At 33.3% G+C, this 24,733-nt stretch overlaps 1 protein-coding gene across 2 annotated transcripts in view; it reads right to left on the bottom strand.

Annotated features, from left to right (window-relative positions):
• Window positions 1-11,724: 11,724 nt before the first annotated feature.
• The window catches only part of LOC143044720 (uncharacterized), a 44,562-nt gene continuing 31,553 nt past the window's right edge, over window positions 11,725-24,733 (bottom strand). For both annotated transcript variants that reach the window (XM_076216812.1, XM_076216813.1), the window contains one exon: window positions 11,725-11,895. In XM_076216812.1, coding sequence (XP_076072927.1) covers window positions 11,821-11,895 — 75 coding nt within the window. In that variant the 3' untranslated portion in view covers window positions 11,725-11,820. The remainder of the gene's footprint in view (window positions 11,896-24,733) is intronic.

Below are 24,733 nucleotides of genomic sequence, written 5' to 3'. Positions count from 1 at the left end.
TATACATAAGTAGCCTTCCATACATTGATCCTCAAATCAATAACCAATTTTTACTTCGAAAAATTCCGGTTAAAAACCAATGTAATTGCCAGTTTCATTAAGAATAGAAATTTAAAGGGATTTTTAGTCATCTATTTTTAGAAGAGTTTTTAAAGCATTTTAACTTGTAAAAACTGTCTATTTGAAATATATTGAGATTTTTTTTCATTTTATTCATTAAATCAGATAAATGTGTCTTGGTTGTCGGTCCTTCAATTCATTTTTCTATACATAATAAACTCATCATAGATACCAGGATTTAAATATTAAATTTACACCAGACACGTGTATTGTCTACAAAAGACTCATCAGTGACGCTCGGATCAAAAAATGTTTAAAAGGCCAAATAGAGTATGAAGTTGAAGACCATTGAGGACCAAAAATTCTTAAAAGTGTTGCCATATACAGCTAAGGTAATCTATTCCTGAGGTAGAAAAGCCTTAGTTTTAAAAAAAAATTCAAAGTTTTGTTAACAGTTAATTTATAATTATGAAGATATCAATGTTAACTCAAGTCAACGCAGAAGTGCTGACTACTGGACTGGTGATACCCTCGGGGAAATAAATCTCCACCAGAAGTGGCATTACTTTCTTCTCTATACTTTATATATTTCAGGGCCCCATGATCTCTTTTTTTTTTTGCTATATAATTTCTCTATTTTTTAGTGTGTTTGCCCTTTATTCTGTACATTTTGACCATTATAATCTATCTTGTAGACCCCATCTAGGCCCTTATGAATAAGGAAGACATGCTATATGGAAACTTTATAACAGAAATTATCAACATGGTGTAACACCACTAATTAGGGCCAGAAAAGCACATACCTGAAAGTAGTACATTTTTAACACAAAAGAGTTTCTACGTATGAGTGTAACTTTCAAAATATGTAGAATATTCAGGTATTTTTGGTATCAAATAAAAGCTGAGTGATTGGTGATCATTGTAGAACACCTTTTAGCTCACCTGGCCCATAGGGCCAATTGAGCTTTTCTCATCACTTGGCATCCGTCGTCGTTAACTTTTACAAAAATCTTCTCTAAAACTACTGGTCTAAATTTAACCGGACTTAATCATCATTTGGGTATCTAGTTTAAGAAATGTGTCCTGTGACCCGGCCAACCAACCAAGATGGCCGCCATGGCTCAAAATAGAACATAGGAGTACAAAGTAGATTTTGGCTTATATCTCTGAAACCAAATCATTTAGAGCAAATCTTACAACGGGTTAAATTGTTTCTCAGGTCAAGATCTATCTACCCCGAAATTTTGACACACACCGGACAACCCGTTGTTGGGTTGCTGCCCCTGAATTGGTAATTTTAAGGAAATCTTGCCGTTTTCGGTTATTATCTTGAATATTATTATAGATAGAGATAAACTGTAAACAGCAAATAAGTTCAGCCAAGTAAGATCTATAAATAAGTCAACTTGACCAAAATGGTCAGTTGACCCTTTAAGGAGTTATTTCTCTCTATAGTCAATTTTTAACAATTTTTTATAAATTTTTATAATCTTTTAAAAATCTACTCCAGGACCTTTGAAACTACTGAGACAAATTTAACCAAACTTTTCCACAATCAGCAGCAGGGTATCTTGTTTAAAAAATGTTTTCGATGACCCCACCTGCAAACCAAGATGGCCAACATGGCTAAAAATAGTACATAGAGTAAAATGCAGTTTTTGGCTAATATCTCTGAAACCAAAGCATTAAGTGCAAACTTGGACAGAATTAAGCTTCGTATAATCAAAAGATAGTATCAAAAGGAATATTTTTATTTTTCCCCTCATTTTGTTGAGCCTGTGATCCACAGCAAAAGTAGGCAAGACACTGAGTTCCGCGGAACCCTTACAATTTTTTTTTCTGTACAAGACACCATTAAGTGTTGCTTTGACATAAATGATGGTCACTGTATTTGAACTAATAAAAAAACACAAATTACTAAAAAAAATTGCTAAAACTGATTTAGTTTTAAATTTCGGCTGTGCATTCAGCACAATTATTACAAATAGGATAGTATGTCCTAATTGTAAGGTGATATTATTTATAATGCCAGTAAACTTAGCCTATGTGTTCATCTTGAAATACATATTATTACCAAACTGTAAAATGATCATTCAGATCATTATCAAATGACCCCCCCCCCCCCCCAAAAAAAAAGGATGATTTTCCAGTTTTCAGACAACTCTAGAATGCTTTCACCAACTTGCAAGAAATTTTGGTGAATTGTTGATGACATAAGCTGCCTTTTTTTATATATAAATTTTACATTTTACATTTCCGATTTACAGGGTTTTATTCATAAACCAGATGCTCCGCAGGGCGCAGCTTTATACGACCGCAGAGGTTGAACCCTGAACGGTTGGGGCAAGTATGGACACAACATTCAAGCTGGATTCAGCTCTAAATTTGGATTGTGATTAAAAAGTTGACACAGCATAGGCTTCTGACACAGAATGAATGTGGTCTAATGAACTTAAAAACTTTGCCTTTGAGCAATTCACTATGCTGTTGAATATTAATCCTCTCAAAAAAATGTTTGAAGACATTTTCTTTTTATTTATGAAATCTGAAATGTGAAAAATCGAACCCCTCTCCCCATTTTTTTTTCACATCCCCCTTTCCCTTTTTCCAAAACTGATCTCAATTCAAATTTCTAATGGAGATTGCAACAATAACTACTCATTTATATACATCATAAAATATCAAAATGTAAAAAAAGTGCATGTTATCACTAAATGGTAAAGATTGTTTTAATTTATCAGTTGGTAGTAAAAGTGAATATACATTGTATATTGTATAAAACAATGATTTAAGTTGATTCAACTACTATTCTGGACAAAGAAAGATAACTCCAATTGAAAATTTCTTGCTATTGTTCAATATTGTGCAATTAGATATTTCTTGCTATTGCGCAATACTGTGCAATTGAAAATACTTGCTATTGCACAATACTGTACAATTGAAGATTTCTTGCTATTGCGCAATACTGTGCAATTGAAAATTTCTTGCTATTGCACACTACTGTGCAATTGAAGATTGCTTGCTATTGCTGAATACTGTGCAATTGAAAATTTCTTGCTATTGCACAATACTTAGTATAATAATTTTGGATCCTGATTTGGACCAACTTGAAAACTGGGCCCATAATAAAAAATCTAAGTACATGTTTAGATTCAGCATATCAAAGAAGCCCAAGAATTCAATTTTTGTTAAAATCAAACTGAGTTTAATTTTGGACCCTTTGGACTTTAATGTAGACCAATTTGAAAACGGGACCAAAAATTAAGAATCTACATACACAGTTAGATTCGGCATATCAAAGAACCCCAATTATTCAATTTTTGATGAAATCAAACAAAGTTTAATTTTGGACCTTTAATTCTTAAACTGTTGGGACCAAAACTCCCAAAATCAATCCCAACTTTCCTTTAATGGTGATAAACTTTGTGTTTAAATTTCATAGATTTCTATTTACTTATACTAAAGTTATGGTGCGAAAACCAAGAAAAATGCTTATTTGGGGCCCCTTTTGGCCCCTAGTTCCTAAACTGATCGGACCTTAACTCCCAAAATCGATCCCAAGCTTCCTTTTGTGGTCATAAACCTTGTGTTGAAATTTCCTTGATTTCTATTTTCTTATACTAAAGTTATTGTGCGAAAACCAAGAATAATGCTTATTTGGGCCCTTTTTTGGTCCTTAATTCCTAAACTGTTAAAACTAAAACTCCCAAAATCAATCCCAACCTTCATGTTGTGGTCATAAACCTTGTGTTTAAATTTCATAGATTTCTATTTACTTAAACTAAAGATATGGTGCGAAAAAAAAGAAAAATGCTTATTTGGGGCACTTTTTGGCCCCTAGTTCCTAAACTAATCGGACCTTAACTCCCAAAATCGATCCCAAGCTTCCTTTTGTGGTCATAAACCTTGTGTTAAAATTTCCTTGATTTCTATTTTCTTATACTAAAGTTATTGTGCGAAAACCAAGAATAATGCTTATTTGGGCCCTTTTTTGGTCCTTAATTCCTAAACTGTTAAAACTAAAACTCCCAAAATCAATCCCAACCTTCCTGTTGTGGTCATAAACCTTGTGTTTAAATTTCATAGATTTCTATTTACTTATACTAAAGTTATGGTGAGAAAACCAAGAAAAATGCTTATTTGGGGCCCTTTTTGGCCCCTAGTTCCTAAACTGATCGGACCTTAACTCCCAAAATCGATCCCAAGCTTCCTTTTGTGGTCATAAACCTTGTGTTAAAATTTCCTTGATTTCTATTTTCTTATACTAAAGTTATTGTGCGAAAACCAAGAATAATGCTTATTTGGGGCCTTTTTTTGGTCCTTAATTCCACTGTTAAAACTAAAACTCCCAAAATCAATCCCAACCTTCCTGTTGTGGTCATAAACCTTTGTTTAAATTTCATAGATTTCTATTTACTTATACTAAAGTTATGGTGCGAAAACCAAGAAAATGCTTATTTGGGGCCCTTTTTGCCCCTAATGCCTAAAATGTAGGGATCAAAACTACCAAAATCAATCCCAAACTTCCTTTTGTGGTCATAAACCTTGTGTTAAAATTTCATAGATTTCTATTCACTTTTACTAAAGTTAGAGTGCGAAAACTAAAAGTATTCGGACGCCGCCGCCGACGACGACGACGACGCAGACGACGACGCCAACGTGATACTAATATACGACCAAAAAATTTTCAATTTTTTTCGGTCGTATAAAAAGGGGCATTTTCCAGTTTTCGGACAATAACTCAAAATGATTTCAGCAGTTCTCATAAAACTTTGGTGAATTGTCTATATCTTTGGATGTAAGCTCCATTTATAATTTTATAAATTTTAAATTTTACATATTTGAGTTATGGGGTTTTATTCATTAAAAGAGTGGGGATTTTCCATATTTTGGGAAATAATTTTTAAATGCTTTCAGCAATTCTCATGAAACTTTGGTGAATTGTTTGTATCTATTGATGTAACTCCCTTTTGACTTTCATTTATTTCTAATATGACATTTAGAAGAAATTGAACTTTGTTCTTTGAAAATGTGACTGGCAGCTGTTTATTGATTATTATCTCACATATTTATTATAAATAGAGATAAACGTTAAGCAGCAATGATGTGCAGCAGTCAGATCCACAAATAAGTTAACATGACCAAAGTGGTCTTAAGGAGTTATTCCCCTTAATAGTCAAGTTATAACAATGTTTTGTAAATTTTTGTTAACTTTTACAGAACTCTTCTCCTGAAACTACCGAGACAAAGGAAGTACGTTCGAAAAGGTCCCAAATTTTATCCTAGCTTAAATTTCAAATAAGAATTTATTGAAAAATATCACAATGAATCATGGCTAATACACTATATATAGGAAATAAGCTTTTTGTTGAAAATTTACATAACTGCGTTTTATTCGTGACGCCACAAATAGTACTGATTTTGATTTTCCACGAAAAATTCAATGAAAATTGCAAATTTCTATTGATTATTTAGCTCATACCTCGTGGAAAAATTTGAAAGACCAAGATTTCAGGTCTCTACACTTTACACAAGTATTCCACATTCCAAACTAAAAGACAAATTGAAAGAGTTGGTATTGCTTTGTTTCGTAAAACAGAATGGCCAATGTAGATACAAGTATCTTGTCTTAGGGAGGGATACATCATACTTTGTAAAGGATCACTCTGATTCAAACAAAAAATTCTCTGAAACCGACATTTTTAAAATACTTGATTTCTTGATTGACAACATATTTGTTACGTTTGGAGGACGTGTTTTTCAACAGACTGTCGGTATTCCAATGGGAACCAATTGTGCCCTCTTCTTTTTATATTATTATGAGGCTGACTTCATACAGGAACTTCTTAGGAAGAACGATAAGAAGTTAGCAATATCCTTTAACTTTACTTTCCGATATATAGATGATGTTCTCTTACTAAATAATTCAAAATTTGGTGACTATGTTGAACCCATCTATCCTTTCGAACTAGAGATAACGGATACAAAAGATGCAGTTAAGTCGGCCTCATATCTTGACTTACATCTAGAAATTGACAATAAAGGTCGGTTGAAGACAAAACTTTACGACAAAAGAGATGATTTCAGCTTTCCAATTGTGAACTTTCCATTTCTAAGTAGCAACATTCCAGCAGCACCTATATACGGGGTATATATCTCGATACGATATTCCCGTGCTTGTATTTCTTATCATGATTTTCTTGATAGAGGGTTGCTGCTCACAAGGATGCTATTAAACCAAGAATTCCAAATGGTGAAGTTGAAATCATCTCTTCGTAAATTTTACGAACGCCATCACGAGCTGGTTGACCGTTATGGAATAAACAGCACCAAGATTATAATTTAGTACGCCAGACGCGCGTTTCGTCTACATAAGACTCATCAATAACTGTTTCACAGATGATATCGTATAATTATGTTCCTTACGTCGTAACTACAATCCCCTTCCCTTTCATGAATGTGACCTACCGAATTAGACTACTTACCGGGCTTGTTTTAACATGAGCAACACGACGGGTGCCACATGTGGAACAGGATCTGCTTATCAATTCCAGAGCAACTGAGATCACCCCTAGTTGTTTGTGGGGTTTGTGTTGCTTATTCTTTAGTTTTATATGTTGTGTCATGTGTACTATTGTTGTCTTTTTCATTTTTAGCTATGGCGTTGTCACTTTATTTTCGATTTATGAGTTTGACTGTCCCTCTGGTATCTTTCATCCCTCTCTTTCCACTAATGCACAGCCCCATTGCTGTTTATGTTAAAATCTGCAAGTTCAAATACAGTTGTCATTTCTTGTCAAAACTATACCTTATCCTAATGTGTGCTGGAAAATTCTTCATACCTTTTTAATTGCAAGTGAATAATTCGACCTCATTGAAACTGTATTCATGTGAACTTCAATTTAACCCCTTAGCTAGAGATGGATTATGCGTGATAGGTTATTTAATGAAAAGAATGTCTACATTAAAAGTGAAACAAAGGTAAATCATCAATCTAATTAAAAACCGATCTCTCATCGCTCCTGTTTCTGATATGTCGCGTGGGAGATCTAACGAAACCGGCTTTGAGGTCACATGTGAGTGAACTAAAAGTTATGAATTTATAAAGATATGCAAATGAGTTGACGACCTATTAATAAGCCAATCAAAAAAGTTTATGAATTATTTTGACTGACGATTTCGTCGTAAATAAAATGAGTTACATCCCTTTGCCTTACGTTCCAAGATCGTGGAAGACTCAATTTCATTGGTCGAAAAAGACACACCTACGAGGTCACTCACATGTGACCTCAAAGCGGGTTTCGTTAGATCTCCCACGCGACATATCAGAAACAGGAGCGATGAGAGATCGGTTTTTAATTAGATAGGTAAATCATTTGATTGACTGATTCGATCCACAAAAAAATGGTAAATTAACTGAATGTTTATATAACTTCAACTTGATATCAAACATAGAAAAATGCAAATCAGCGAACATCGTTCAGTGACTACTCGGAAAATTAAAAAAACAAGTGTGTACTGTTAATTTCTCTCTTCTTATAAGTAATAGGATACCTGTATTTAGTATGTGCATACCTTGCAAGATTATGACGCGGATTAAGGGGGGGGGGATGGGCAGGCCCACCTTTTCTGGGAACAATTTGGTTGTTTATATAGGGAATCACTGAAGCATGACCGGAGCGGGCCCCCTTTAAGGCAGTCAGTGGGTCCCAACTTATGACATTTTCTGGATCCACCACTGAGATCCTCATGCCAGTCAAACAATTAGTAAACTAGAATAAGTTTTGGTGGTCAAATCCATATCTGATACTATAAGCAATAGGTCTAGAATATTTGGAGTATAGAAGCATTGTAAGGTGCACATGTCGAACTGGCAGGTGTCATCTGACCTCATTTTCATGGTTCAGTGGTTATAGATAAATTTTTGTGTTTTGGTCTGTTTTTCTTATATTGTATGCAATAGGATTACTATATTTGGTGTATGGTATGATAGTAAGATGTACATGTCCAACTGGCAGGTGTCATTTGAGCTTAACCTCATTTTCATGGTTCAGTGGTCAAAGTTCATTTTTCTTGGTTAAGTCTGTTTCTTTGAAACTATAATCAACAGGTCAACTATATTTAGTGTATTGATTGATTGTAAGGTATAAATGTATTTTTTGTTTTATTTATATGACCATGACCTCATTTTCCTGGATCTTGTTAAGTTTATGCGATAGTTGTAGTAAAGCTTCATATTTATGACTTTCAACATTATATCTATGGTAAGTTTTTGCGATACATTTCAGTGTGTGCACTCTTGTTTACGAATTGTTCTAAATCAAGATCCTGCAATGCTTGTTTATAATTAAATATTGTGTGTGCAATGGTTTTGCTGTAACTGCACGATACAATAGGAACCGACTGATTTTGAAAATAAATTGGAATTTTAGATGTTACCTCTTTTTTTTATGTAAAATGTTGCTAGTGTTAATTGCATCTATTCCTCTATTGGTAAAGTTAACATGAAGGAATTTCCTCTTTTCCTCATGTAAAGATTCCGATATTACTCCTATAAAAATATGGAACAGAGCTATACCACAAATTATACTGACAAGACTGTTTGTAGGAGAAAATGTTTTTATTAGGGATGTCAATAAGTACTCGAGTATCGCTCAGTAGTACATAGTATCAATTACCAAAATGATACTTCACTAATCGGTTTTATATCAGGTGAATAATTCGACCTCACTAAATCCATATTCATGTGAACTTCAATTTAACCCCTATTAAAGCTAGAGTTTGATAACGCATGCATTGTGTGTGTACTGGTTAATTAAAGAAAAAAAAAGGTCAACATTGAAAGTGAAACAAGGTAAATCATTTGATTGACTGATTCGATCCACAAAAAATCTTTCTTATACAAATAGAAATGATGAGAAAAATATATTTTTAATCTATAATACAAAATTAAACAGACCTATAAAAAGAGTGCACACACTGAAATGTCTCGCCTTCTTTACTAATCATTGATATTATGTTGATAGTCCTAAGTATAAAGCTTTATTACAACTGTCACGAAATGAAGCTACATGTGTACATATAAATAAAGGCAACAGTAGTATACCACTGTTCAAAACTCATAAATCCATGGACAAAAAACAAAATCGGGGTAACAAACTAAAACCGAGGGAAACGTATTAAATATAAGAGAAGAACAACGACATAACACTAAAATGTAACACACATAGACAAAATCCCACGAGAATAACAAATATAACATATATATATAACATCAAAACCAAATACATGAATTTGGGATAGACAAGTACCGTGACACGTCTTATCCAGTGTGAATTTACACTCAAAAATAAGAGAAAACAAACGACACAACGTGATAATGTAATACACACAAAAACGAACTATAATATAACAATGGCCATATTCCTGACTTGGTACAGGGCATTTTTAAAGGAAAAAATGGTGGGTTGAACCTGGTTTTGTGGCATGCCAAACCTCGCACTTTTATGGCCATGTGAAATATAACATCAAAATGACAACACAGGACTACAATATAAATAAATTGGAGAACACAATTGACAAAGAATCACACGAACAACAGCCAACAAAAGGCAACAAGTTCAAAATTTTAATACGTCAGAAGTGTATTTTGTCCACACAAGACCTACGTGTGACGCCCAGATACAAAAGTTTGAAAGATGAAACGAGTACAAAGTTGCACAGCATCGAGGACCAAAAGATCAAAAAGGTTGTGCCAAAAACGGCAAGGGTTTTCTGTTAGTTACCAGAAAATCCCTATAATTTAGAATAATTTATACTTTTGCAAACAGTAAATTTTATAAAATGAGTATTCAAAAGATGTACATGATAAAACTGAAGTATATAATCGTTTCCTTTCCCTGTAAATTATTTATTTTAGAATTTTGATAGTTTGGATAAATGTTTACCATTGTTATAAATAAAATATGAGAATTTGAGTCAAATCGGTGACCATGAATTTGACAGCTAGTGCAGTAAGTTCTAATCATCATGCACCTTTTTGTTGATTTATCAAATGGTTTTTATACAGATTCTCAAATACTTTTGTTTGAGTAATAATTTTTCTATTGATATTAATTAATTACTTGATAATTGCCAGATTACATAATTACAAAATAGAGTAAATGAGCTTTTAATTATAGTATACAATTCCTTGGACTATTATCTACACCTAGGTAATAACAGCGAGTACTTAAAGGGGCACTAGCTACGAGATATATAAAAAAATCTAAAGTTTGACTTTTTTCTGTTCAATCAATAATGAAAGTGAAATAGTGAAATAACAATTCGCTTTTTGCAGCCAAAAAGGTACAATTTTGTCAAATTACGCTAAGAAACATTGATAATTGGTAATTCACTTGCAAGTGAATGAATCGACCTCTTTAAATCCGTATTCATGTGAACTTCAATTTAACCCCTAGCTAGAGATTGACAACGCATGCATTGTACGTGTACTGGTTATTTAAAGAAAAAAAATGTCAACAATTAAAGTGAAACTATGGTAAATCATTTGATTACTAATTCGATGTACATGAAATCATTCTTATACGGTTAAAAACAACGAGAAACATCTATTTTTAATCTATAAAATAAAATCAAACAGACCTATAAAAATCCAATTGCACGTGTTGGTTTAATCTATTCATATCTTTATTTATGTTTACATCGCTTATATGGTCATCTGAGGTCAAATTGATAGTTAATTAGATGGCGTCTTGACTAAAATACACACAAAACGAACCTAAATATTATCTACACCATGCTCTGTAAATTGTTTACTTTAGACTTTTGATAGATTGGATAAATGTTTTACATTGTTATAAATCAAATATGAGAATTTGAGTCAAATCGGTGACCATGAATTTGACAGCTAGTGCCCTTTTAAGTATTGCTTGGTAAATCCAACATGTAATCGATAAGTAAATATTCACTGAGTTGTCATCCCTAGTATTTATGCATCCTTTGTCATGTGTAAATCTCTCAAACATTTTAGAAAAGTAACGTGCAGTGAAAAAAGAATAGATCTAATGTAATGTAACCCTTGCAGACGATGCAGCTGAGAAAGAAGGTCATCAAAGCTCCCAAAGGGCAACATAGATTTGGAAGACTTTTATACATTAGGCCGATTGTCACTTTTTTGCCCATGACTATGTTGGTGTTGTTAGGTAGTATTAAGCTCATTACATTAACAACATTGCACGCTTGACTTTACAAATTTCCTACTCTTGTCATATGGCATTGCTGTACTTTGTTCCCTTATCCAGAAATTTTCTCTATCTTTTCTGAAAGGAGTAATTAGTACAGGACTATTTGTGTGGTGATACATTTTTTCGATGATGCAAAATTTCCTAGATAAAGAAGGATCATTGATTAAAATGGTTATAAATAACCCTGAATTGTGAATCTTTATTGTCAGACTGGTGTTGATTCGTCCTTTTACATAAAGTTAAAGCATCAGGGGAACTTCTGCTGGTTGTAACTTTAATATATTTTTATAATTTGTTATTTATAGACTTATATTTGGACAACAAGGGATGCAACAGAGGAGATTGATTGGTGTTTGATGTAACTATGCCACTTTAACATGTTTAAGCACTATTGACTATTTCCCCAAAAAACTTTAAATGTTTTGAGATTTTTTTTTATTAAATTTAACAATTTCTCTTAGTGACAATTCAACAACAGTTACACAACAATGTTACACAAATTAGGTTTTCAGTTTTATCGACAGATAGTTCTGTTTTCCAGTGATCTTCGTAAGGTGGCTGATACAAAGTCCAATGGTGTCTTCTCTTCCTGTAAAAACAGCAAAATATTGATTGATCTAACATTAAAGTATTAGACATCATGACTCAAATTCTTATATCTGATTTATAGCAACCTAAAAGTACAAAAGAAAGTAGTAATGCAAGAACTAATTATAAACTATCAGCATTTCGTGTGTCTAACAGACTTTTTGCCATCTTATTCACCATCAAGATGACCTCAGAAGAATGTCTATAGTGATATGACCAGACATAAACTAGAGGCTCTCAAGAGCCTGTGTTGCTCACCTTGGTCTGTGTGCATATTAAACAATGGACATAGATAAATTCATGACAAAATTGTGTTTTGGTGATCATGATGTGCTTGTAGATCTTACTTTACTGAACATTCTTGTTGCTACAATTATCTTTATCTATAATGAACTTGGCCCAGTAATTACAGTGAAAAAAAATTTTCTAAAAATTTACAAAAATTTATGAAAATTGTTAAAAAATGACTATAAAGGGCAATAACTCCTTAAGGGGTCAATTGACAATTTTAGTCATGTTGACTTATTTGTAGATCTTACTTAAGATTTCAGGGCAGATAGATCTTGACCGGATAAACAATTTAACCCCACGTCAGATTTGCTCTAAATTCTTTAGTTTCAGAGATATAAGCCAAAATCTACATGTTACTACTTAGTATTACTTTAGCCATGGCGGCCATCTTGGTTGGTTGGCTGGGTCAGCAGACACATTTTTAAAACTAGATACCCCAATGATGATTATGCCCAAGTTTGGTTAAATTTGGCCCAGTAGTTTCAGAGGAGAAGATTTTTTAAAAGAATACTAAAATTTTAGAAAAAAGGTTAAAAATTGACTATAAAGGGTAATAACTCCTTAAGGGGTCAACTGACAATTTTGGTCATGTTTACTTATATGTAGATCTTACTTTGCTAAACATTATTGCAGTTTACAGTTTATCTCTATCTATAATTAGAGGCTCTTAAGAGCCTGTGTCGCTCACCTTGGTCTATGTGCATACATGTATTAAACAAAGGACACAGATGGATTCATGACAAAATTGTGTTTTAATGATGGTGATGTGTTTGTAGATCTTACTTTACTGAACATTCTTTATACTTACAATTTTCTCTATCTCTATCTATAATTAACTTGGCCCTTTAGTTACACAGAGGAAAATATATTGTAAAAATTTACAAAAATTTATAAAATTAATGAAAATTGTTAAAAATTGACTATAAAGGGCAATAACTCTTTGAGGGGGTCAACTGACCATTTAGGTCATGTTGACTTATTTGTAGATCTTACTTTGCTGAACATTATTGCTGTTGACAGTTTATCTATATCTATACTAATATTCAAGATAATTACCAAAAACAGCAAAATTTCTTTAAAAATTACCAATTGTGGGGCAGCAACCCAACAACCCATTGTCCAATTCATCTGAAAATTTCAGAGCAGATAAATATTGACTAGATGAACAATTTAACTCTTTCAGATTTGCTCTAAATGCTTTGGTTTCAGAGTTATAAGCCAAAATCTACATTTTACCCCTATGTTTTATTTTTAGCCATGGCGGCCATTTTGGTTGGTTGGCCAGGTCACCGGACACATTTTTCAAACTAGATACTCCTATGATGATTGTGGCTAAGTTTGGTAAAATTTGGCCTAGTCGTTTCAGAGGAGAAGATTTTTGTAAAAGACTACAAAATTTACGAAAAATTGGTAAAAAATTACTATAAAGGGCAATAACTCCTTAAGGGGTCAACTGACCATTTTGATCTTGTTGACTTATTTGTAGATCTTACTTTGCTGAACATTATATTGCTGTTTACAGTTTATCTCTATCTATAATAGTATTCAAGATAATAACCAAAAACGGCAAAATTTCCTTAAAATTACCAATTCATGGGCAGCAACCCAACAACAGGTAGTCTGATTCATCTGCAAATTTCAGGGCAGAATATCGTTATAGATAGAGATAAACTGTAAACCGCAATAATGTTCAGCAAAGTAAGATTTACAAATAACTGAATATGAACGAAATGGTCAGTTGACCCCTTTAGGAGTTATTGCCCTTTATAGTCAATTTTTAACCATTTTTGTAAATCTTAGGTTATCTTTTACAAAAATCTTCTCCTCTGAAACTACTGGGCCAAATTATTCCAAACTTGGCCACAATCATCTTTGGGGTATCTTGTTTAAAAAATGTGTCCGGTGACCCTGCCATCAAATCAAGATGGCCACCACGGCTAAAAATAGAACATAGGGGTAAAATGCAGTTTTTGGCTTATAACTCAAAAACCAAAGCATTTAGAGCAAATCTGACATGGGGTAAAATTGTTTGTCAGGTCAAGATCTATCTGCCATGAAATTTTCAGATGAATCGGACAACCCTGATTGTTGGGTTGCTGCCCCTGAATTGGTAATTTTAAGGAATTTTTTCTGTTTTTGGTTATTATCCTGAATATTATTATAGATAGAGATAAACCGAAACAGCAATAATGTTCAGCAAAGTAAGATGTACAAATAAGTCAACATGACCGAAATGGTCAATTGACCCCTTAATGGAGTTATTGTCCTTTATAGTAAATTTTTAACAATTTTCATAAAATTTGTAAATTTTTATCAACATTTTCCACTGAAACTACTGGGCCAAGTTCATTATAGATAGAGATAATTGTAAGTCTGTTCAGTAAAGTAAGATGTACAAACACATCATCATCACCAAAACACAATTTTGTCATGAATCCATCTGCTTCCTTTGTTTAATATTCACATAGACCAAGGTGAGCGACACAGGCTCTTTAGAGCCTCTAGTTCAATCTTTCAAGAACCATAACTCCTGAACGGTAAAAGTCAAAATCGTCATTATTGAACTTGACCTCCATTTTGTCATCAGTAACAACATATTAAAATTTGGAAAGCTTTGGTTGAACAGTTCATGCGTAAATGCACGGACACGACTGGGAATGCCATTTTTCAATCTTCCAAGAACCATAACTCCTGAACGGTATAAGTCAAAATCGTCATTATTGAACTTGACCTTCATTCTGTTGTCAGTAACAACATATTAAAATATTAAAAGCTTTGGTTGAACGGTTCATGAGTAAATGCACGGACAACATTTGGTTGCCGCCCGCCCGTCTGCCCGACCGCCGTACATCCCCAAATAAATAACCGATATTTTTGTCACAAAAATCCGGTTAAAAACTGCAAAATGTCCTTGAAATTACTAATTCTGGGGCAGCAACCCAACAACGGGTTGTCTGTTTTGTCTGAAAATTTCAGGGCAGATAGATCTTGAAAGATTTGCTCTAAATGCTTTGGTTTCAGAGTTATAAGCGAAAAACTGCATTTTACCCCTATGTTCTATTTTTAGCCATGGTGGCCATCTTGGTTGGTTGGCAGGGTCACACCACACATTTTTAAAACTAGATACACCAATGATTGTGGTTTGGTTAAATTTGGCCCAGTAGTTTCAGAGGAGATGATTTTTGTAAAAGTTTATGGACGCCGGACGCCAAATGATGAGAAAAGCTCACTTGACCTTTCAAGTCAGGTGAGCTGAAAAAGAAGATGTGGTATGATTGACAATGAGACAACAGACCAAAATAACACAGAAATTAACAACTATAGGTCATCGTACGGCCTTCAACAATGAGCAATGCCCATACTGCATAGTCGGCTGTAAAAGACCCCGAAATGACAATGTAAAAACAATTCAAACGAGACAACTAACGGCCTTATTTATGTAAAAAATGAACAAAATCAAACATAAATTTAAATAGAAAGACAAGCATGTGCCTTCATAAAATAAAAACAGAAGTCAATTTCTAGTAAACATATTTAAAACAGGCCAAATGAGCTTTTCTTATCCCTTGGCGTCCTTCGTCTGTTGTTGTCACCGTCATCGTCTGTCGTCGTTACAAAAATCTTCTCCTCTGAAACTACTGGGCGAAATTTAACCAAACTTGGCCACAATCATCATTGGGGTATCTAGTTTGAAAAATGTGTCTGGTAATCTGGCCAACCAACCAACATGGCAGACATCACTAAAAATAGTACATATCGGTAGTACATGCAGTTTCAGGCAATCCGTTATTGGGTTGCTGCCCCTTAATTTGTAATTTTTAGAGAATTTTGCAGCTTTTGGATATTTTCTTGAATATTTTTATAGATAGAGATAAACCGCAAACAGCAATAATAATGTACAGCAAAGTTAGACCTAAAAATAAGTCAACATGACCAAAATGATGAATTGACCCCTTATGGAATTATTGCCCTTTACAGTAATTTTTTAACAATTTTAATAAATTTTGTAAATTTTTACAAAATATTTTCAACTTTAACTACTGGGCCAAGTTCATTATAGATAGAGATAATTGTAGACCAAGAATGTTCAGTAAAGTAAGATCTACAAACTCATCATCATCTCCAAAACACAATCTTGTCATGAATCCATCCAAAATATGTGTATGTGCCCTCATGAACTCCTACAGTACTTTGAATAATTGACAAGTTAATGTGGATTCATTGTCATTTTTAGCTCACCTGGCCCGAAGGGCCTAGTGAGCTTTTCCCATCACTTGGCGTCCGGCGTCCGTCGTTGTCGTTAACTTTTACAAAAATCTTCTCCTCTGAAACTACTGGACCAAATTAAACCAAACTTGGCCACAATCATCATTGAGGTATCTAGTTAAAAAAATGTGTAGCGTGACCCGGCCAACCAACCAAGATGGCCGCCATGGCTAAAAATAGAACATAGGGGTAAAATGCAGTTTTTGGCTTATAACTCAAAAACCAAAGCATTTAGAGCAAATCTGACATGGGGTAAAATTGTTTATCAGGTCAAGATCTATCTGCCCTCAAATTTTCAGATGAATCCGACAACACATTATTGGGTTGCTGCCCCTGAACTGGTAATTTTAGGGAATTTTTGCTGTTTTTGGCTATTATCTTGAATATTATTATAGATAGAGATAAACTGTAAACAGCAATATATTCAGCAAAGTAAAATTTACAAATAAGTCAACATGACCAAAATGGTCAGTTGACCCCTTTAGGAGTTATTGACCTTTATAGTCAATTTTTAACCATTTTTCGTAAATCTTAGTAATCTTTTACAAAAATCTTCTCCTCTGAAACTAATGGGCCAAATTAATCCAAACTTGGCCACAATCATCTTTGGGATATCTAGTTTAAAAAATATGTGGCGTGACCTGGCCAACCAACCAAGATGGCCGCCATGGCTAAAAATAGAACATAGGGGTAAAATGCAGTTTTTGGCTTATAAGTCAAAAATCAAAGCATTTAGAGCAAATCAGACATGTAGTAAAAGTGTTTATTAGGTCAAGATCTATCTGTCATGAAATTTTCAGATGAATCTGACAACCTGTTGTTGGGTTGCTGCCCCTGAATTGGTAATTTTAAGGAAATTTTGCGGTTTTTGGTTATTATCTTGAATATTATTATAGATAGAGATAAACTGTAAACAGCAATAATGTTCAGCAAAGTAAGATTTACAAATAAGTCAGCATGACCAAAATGGTCAGTTGACCCCTGAAGGAGTTATTGCCCTTTATAGTCAATTTTTAACCATTTTTTTGTAAATCTTAGTAATCTTTTACAAAAATCTTCTTCTCTGAAACTACTGGGCCAAATTAAACTAAACTTTGCCATAATCATCATTGGGGTAATTTGTTTAAAAAATGTGTGGCGTGACCTGGCCAATCAACCAAAATGGCTGCCACGGCTAATAAAAGAACATAGGGGTAAAATGCAGTTTTTGGCTTATAACTCAAAAACCGAAGCTTTAAGAGAAAATCTGACAGGGTTTAATTGTTTATCAGGTCAAGATCTATCTGCCCTGATGTTTTCACATGGATCGGACAACCCGTTGTTAGGTTACTGTCCTGAATTGGTAATTTTAAGGAAATTTTGCCGTTTTTGTTATTATCTTGAATATTATAATAGATAGGGATAAACTGTATACAGCAATAACGTTCAGCAAAATAAGATCTACAAATAAGTTTACATGACCAAAATAGTCAATTGACCCCTTAAGGAGTTATTGCCCTTTATAGTTAATTTTTAACATTTTTCATAAATTTTTGTAAATTTGTAGAAAATATTTTCCACTGTAATTACTGGGCCAAGTTCATTATAGACAGAGATGATTGTAGCAACAAGAATGTTCAGTAAAGTAAGATCTACAAACATATCACTATCACCAAAACACAATTATGTCATGAATTTATCCGTGTCCATTATTAAATATGCACAAGACCAAGGTGAGCGACACAGGCTCTTTAGAGCCTCTAGTTTGTATTGGTATACCACTTTCTATGAGATTGTGTGAATAGGTGAACCTTAAAATGAGTTTTCAATGCATTACAAATTTTCTATAAAGTTATATTTAGACTTTGCCAAACCACAAAATCAAATATTGAATAAGATTGAACTCATGAAAATAAATGAATCCAAATCCGGTGAATGGGGCATTAATATACATAATTGTATAAATAGTTTGCAAAACAATGCTTGTAAATTTTTCTTAGGCTTAGGCAAATGAAGCAGCAATTTAGCTGCTAGAGGTGATATGGTTTTTTTTATCAGGTGATGCACTACTAAAAGTAACTATGGAATCATCTTAAGTGTGACAATACCAGTAATATATGTAAAAAGGTTCATACCTGGGTGGTTAAAAAGGAAATCTTCATGGGATTATAGAGTTTTACAGTTAGCTCGTAAATATAGTTTGATTATAAATGTAGAAGATGAAATTAATATGAGTAATGTATGGGATTCTATACAAACTTTTAAAAAAGAATCTTGGCACCATGAAGTATGGAATGATAAAAATAATGTCAATGGTAATAAATTAAGATTTTATAGATTGTTTAAAACTTGTATTGGTACGGAGCCTTATGTAAAGGTAGTTAATAATAAATGCCACCATTGTATTTTGTCACTATTCAGAGCTGGTTCGTTACAACTGAAAGTTGAAACAGGTTGATATGCTAGACCACCAGAACCTCTACAATAGATATAGGAAGATATGGTGTGAGTGCCTACAAGACCGTTTATGTATTTTTTGTTGCCAAATTGAAGATGAAAAACACTTACTTTTTAATTGTTGTTTTTACTGTGATATCAGACATGAATTATATGCCAAAGCCTGTCTTTTAAATGTTGATTTTGAGATTTTATGCGATATTGAAAAACTTTGTTATCTTATGTGTAATGAGAATATGGTTCCCTTTATCATATGTTTTATAGACGAAAACATGTCATCTAGAAATAATATATTTTTTTTTATATTTTTTATTTGCGAAATACTTTTTAAATGTAACAAAGCTGTCCTTTTATGTATGTATTAGATGTTTGTTTTAATGATAGTGTCTCATAAGTCGTTTTCGGCTGGCATTCTTTTACTTAAATGTTAGGTTCTTATGACTTTATGTGTATATATATATATAGATATTGTAATGGATGGTGACATTTTAATAAAATAAATCTTATCTTTATCCAAAGTTATTTAAATCAAAATTAGGTAGGGACTGTAATGGTTAATCAAGGTTTTATGTGTTTTGCAAGGCTTGAAATTCAGACAGTCCAGTCTGGTTATTTCTGACCAACCCAATCATCCTGATATAGTTTTTTTATGAGGTGACAAATTTGATTTTGATCAATGATGTATGAAACTTGCAATACCAGGTTCTATGTTATAGTTATTTCAGTTAATACTGATGAAAGTGATTGTTATTGAGAATTTAAGATGGGTGCAGATTATACATAACTGTGGACAGTTTTTGGATTTATTTATTTTTAGATTTCAAATGTCGTTTTTTCTTCATTTTCGTTTATTCAAGACGTTTATTTTATTTTATTTTTATATCTTTTTATTCATAATTGAATATTCAAAGTAAAGGTTGGACATCCTGCATGAGTATTCAAAAGGGGTAGTTAAGAATTTAGAATGGGTGTGAAGCAAGAAAACAATCAAGTCAACTTTTGACAGGTAATCAATAAAATAATTCAGATCTCAATATCAACATGATCAGTGAAAATATTATATAGGATTAAAGAGTTTTGATATTTTAATTACTGCTAATTAGGTCTTTCCACTTTTCGTGGAAAGACCTTTTGTTTTTCTTCTGATTATTTTTTTTTTTTTTTTTTTTTCCTTCTGCCGTCTGAGATGCTTTTTTGTCTTACAACATATCGAATGTGTTTTTTGGCCAATGATGTTGTACAGTAATGGGGGTTTCAAAACTCACCCTGTGTGACCGAACACTTATTCTTATAGGAGTTATCTCCCCGCCTCCCCTTTTTAGCTCACCTGGCCCGAAGGGCCAAGTGAGCTATTCCCATCACTTTGCGTCCGGCGTCCGGCGTCGTCGTCCGTCATCGTCCGTCGTCGTCCGTCGTCGTTAACTTTTACAAAAATCTTCTCCTCTGAAACTACTGGGCCAAATCAAACCAAACTTGGCCACAATCATCATTGGGGTATCTAGTTTAAAAAATGTGTGGCTTGACCCGGTCAACCAACCAAGATGGCCGCCACGGCTAAAAATAGAACATAGGGGTAAAATGCAGTTTTTGGCTTATAACTCAAAAACCAAAGCATTTAGAGCAAATCTGACATGGGGTAAAAATGTTTTTCAGGTCAAGATCTATCTGCCCTGAAATTTTCAGATGAATCGGTCAATCGGTTGTTGGGTTACTGCCCCTGAATTGGTAATTTTGAGGAAATTTTGCTGTTTTTGGTTATTATCTTGAATATTATTATAGATACAGGGCTTTCCATTGAAATTGAAGTAGAAGGCTCAATTAATATTATAGGCGGCTGTAACATGCGTTCGGCGAAGCCGGACGCCCACCAAGCTGTAAGCTTGGTGCCTTACGGCAGGGGGTCTGGGGGCCGCTCAAGGCCCCCAGAAGCTCTGGCATAAAAGTTCTGGCATAAATAGAGCAAAATCCTGCATTCTCACAATCTCCTGGCACCTAATTTTATCTTTCAAATGACCATTTTTTATGTATGAAATTAAAGAAACTCTGAAAGAAAAAAAAAATCTCAAAGAAATTTCATTTTTTTTATGTTATAGTTTTTATTTTCATTACCTTATGCTTAAAATTCATTTACTTTTAAAGGAGATTTATTTATATAATAATCCGGTTTGTTAAAAATCTTGATTGATTTATTTTGCACAACTACGTGCATTTGTAAACAAATGACCCCCCTTTTCTCTCTAAAGACTGTTACGCGTATTTAAATCATACAATTATTTCTTGACAGAAAATTGATATATCCTCTTATTTTCTCTTTTTTTTTGTAAACTGTTCAATAAGTCGGATACATAAATCATTTGGAAATGTTATTTAATTTTGGTCGAGTCGACAATATTCTACTTTCGTTTTTGACCTTGATTCTCTGAACACCACGTGGGCTTTGAAAAATGAACTTCAAAAGATACTGTTTTACAGATTCTGAACAATTTTATCTACTACACTTTCTTTAATTTGACTGATATTATTCCATAACATAAGATTGTCATCCTATCTCATTGTCTTCACGTTTTAAAAGCCAAAAAAAGCCAACGAGTTAATGACCATCGGAACGTCTCTATTGTTATCCTTCAATGACCACCGGAACGTCTCTCTTGTTATCTTTGAAAAGAAACGATGCATTCTGACTTTAAATAGACAACCAATCAGTGACCTGAATTCATGTGAACTATATTTAGCCCAAGGTAAACACTGACTTTTCATCATTGTTTATCGTGACCGCGACTTTGCGACAATACGTTTCTCGGCTGCCTGTAAACTTTTGAAAATAGATATTTTTTTTCTTTTTGAATTTATATTTTTGTCAGTGAAGTAGCTGGCACTTGAAGCCACGGTAAACGGCGGATTTCCGCCGGCTACCGGCTTCAATGGAAAGCCCTGTAGATAGAGATAAACTGTAAACAACAATAATGTTCAGCAAAGTAAGATCTACAAATAAGTCAACATGACCAAAATGGTCAGTTGACCCGTTTAGGAGTTATTGCCCTTTATAGTCAATTTTTAACCATTTTTCGTAAATTAAAGTAATCTTTTACAAAAATCTTCTCCTCTGAAACTACTGGGCCAAATTAATCCAAATTTGGCCACAATCATCTTTAGGGTATCTAGTTTAAAAAATGTGTGGCTTGACCTGGTCAACCAACCAAGATGGCCGCCACGGTTGAAAATAGAACATAGGGGTAAAATGCAGTTTTTGGCTTATAACTCAAAAACCAAAGCATTTTGAGGAAATCTGACATGGGATAAAAATGTTTATTAGGTCAAGATCTATCTGCCCTGAAATTTTCAGATGAATCGGTCAATCGGTTGTTGGGTTGCTGCCCCTGAATAGGTAATTTTGAGGAAATTTTGCTGTTTTTGGTTATTATCTTGAATATTATTATTGATAGAGATAAACTGTAAACAGCAATAATGTTCAGCACAGTAAGATCTACAAATAAGTCAACATGACCAAAATGGTCAGTTGACCCGTGTAGGAGTTATTGCCCTTTATAGTCAATTTTTAACCATTTTTTGTAAATTAAAGTAATCTTTTACAAAAATCTTCTCCTCTGAAACTACTGGGCCAAATTAATCCAAACTTGGCCACAATCATCTTTGGGGTATCTAGTTTAAAAAATGTGTGGCATGACTTGGTCAACCAACTAAGATGGCCGCCACAGCTAAAAATAGAACATAGGGGTAAAATGCAGTTTTTGGCTTATAACTATGAAACCAAAGCATTTAGAGCAAATCTGACAAGAAGTTAATTTGTTAATCAAGTCAATATCTATCTGCCCTGAATTTTTCAGATGAATTGGACAACTGGTTGTTGGGTTGCTGCCCTCCAAATGGTAATTTTTAAAGAAATTTTGCCGTTTTTGGTTATCTTGAATACTATTATAGATAGCGATGAACTGTAAACAGCAATAATGTTCAGCAAAGTAAGATCTACAAATAAGTCAACATGACCTTAATGGTCAATTGACCCCTTAAGGAGTTATTGCCCTTTATAGTCAATTTTTAACAATTTTCATTAATTTGGTAAATTTATGTAAATTTTTACCAAATATAGTTCTCTGTTACTAATGGGCAAAGTTCATTATAGATAATATTGTAAGAAGCAAAATCGTTCAAAAAGTAAGAACTTCAAACACATCACCATCACCAAAATACAATTTTGTCATGAATCCATTTGTGTCCTTTGTTTAATATGCACATAGACCAAGGTGAGCGACACAGGCTCTTTAGAGCCTCTAGTTCTTGTTATCGCTATATCTCTAAAACCGTAAAAGATTTTAGCAAACTGTTTTCACCAAATTGTTCATCTACTCTTGAGAATGATTTGGTTTATTTTGACTTCAGTGATCGGAAGACATCTTATGTGAGTTATTTCCCTTTGAAAATTTAAGATAGGCGATTTGTTGGATCAATTCATACGTTTTAAGTCGTAAAGGCCTACAGTCTTTTGATGTGAAGTCCTTGGTCCATTTGAAAGAAATTGAGGTCCAGGTCAAAGGTCAAGGTCATGTTCTAAATTTTGAATTTTGCTTGTTATCGTTATACCACAGAAACTGTGACAGTAAAAGATATGATGTGTTTGCCAAATAACTGTTTACAATAAGGCGCAACTTCAACCTATTTCAGTCAAAGTGTTTTGGTTAACCCTTTATAGGAGTTTTCTCCCCTTATGTATTTCAAATCAGTATTTCTCCACAACCATACAAGTGATTGACCTCCGGTCTTCCGTTTTGGGTTCACTGACCTATGACCTTGAAATTGAGATCACGGTCGAAGGTCAAGGTCATGTTATAAATTTTGAATTTTGCTTGTTATCGTTATTCAAAAGAAACTGTTACAGTAAATGATATGATTTGTTTGCCAAATTGCTGTTTACAAAAAGGCGCAACTTCAATCTATTCAGTCGAAGTGTTTTGGTTAACCCTTATAGGAGTTTTCTCCCCTTATGTATTTGAAATCAGTATTTCTTCACAACCATACACATGATTGACCTGGGGTCTTTTGATTTGAGATCACTGACCTATGACCTTGAAATTGAGGTCAAGGTCAAAGGTCAATTTGACATTTTAGATTTTGACCTTTGCTAAAAATTATTTCATGTCTTCTGTATATACCTATTAGTCTTATTTTTTATATCAATTTGAAGAACCAAATAACATCAACAACGAGTGACATTTTCTAACATCGTTTTTTAAATTTCATTCTTATTATCGAGGTGGAAAGACCTTCAATTGTTCTCTGAAGAATTGGTTTTTAATTAATCTATATAAATGTTTGATCTCTATTATCTTCTGTTCCATAATATTCCAATTATTTCTTGAACAGTGCATTAACTTGAATATACTACAAATGTTGATTTTAAAAAGGGATCTTTAATCAATAACTGGCTTTCCTTTTATAAAATTAATAAATGTTAATTACATGATAAAAGCTCTTACTATTTCATTGTTTATGCGATTAAACAAAAATAAAAAATAAATTGCTTAAACAATTATCTTTATTATTATTATTTTTTATCTTATAACAGACTTTAATGGATATTAAAAACATGGAATCATCCTATCAAAGGATTTTAACTGTGAACAAGACTTTTAAAAAATAATCAACAATTTTTCCACTTTTCCCCCTGATTTTGGGGGATGAAAAAGGGTGCAAACTATACATACATGCTTATATACTCTGCCAATTACGGTACACGTATACATTTTTAATAAATTTTCAAAATGCTAAATAAATTTTTAAATGTTTTACTGTATTGTCCAGGCGAGGTCATATACCAATTGAGTTTGATT

This window comes from Mytilus galloprovincialis, chromosome 9 (assembly GCF_965363235.1).
Source record: "Mytilus galloprovincialis chromosome 9, xbMytGall1.hap1.1, whole genome shotgun sequence".
NCBI classification, from domain to species: domain Eukaryota; kingdom Metazoa; phylum Mollusca; class Bivalvia; order Mytilida; family Mytilidae; genus Mytilus; species Mytilus galloprovincialis.
This window is presented reverse-complemented; position numbering and strand designations above follow the sequence as displayed.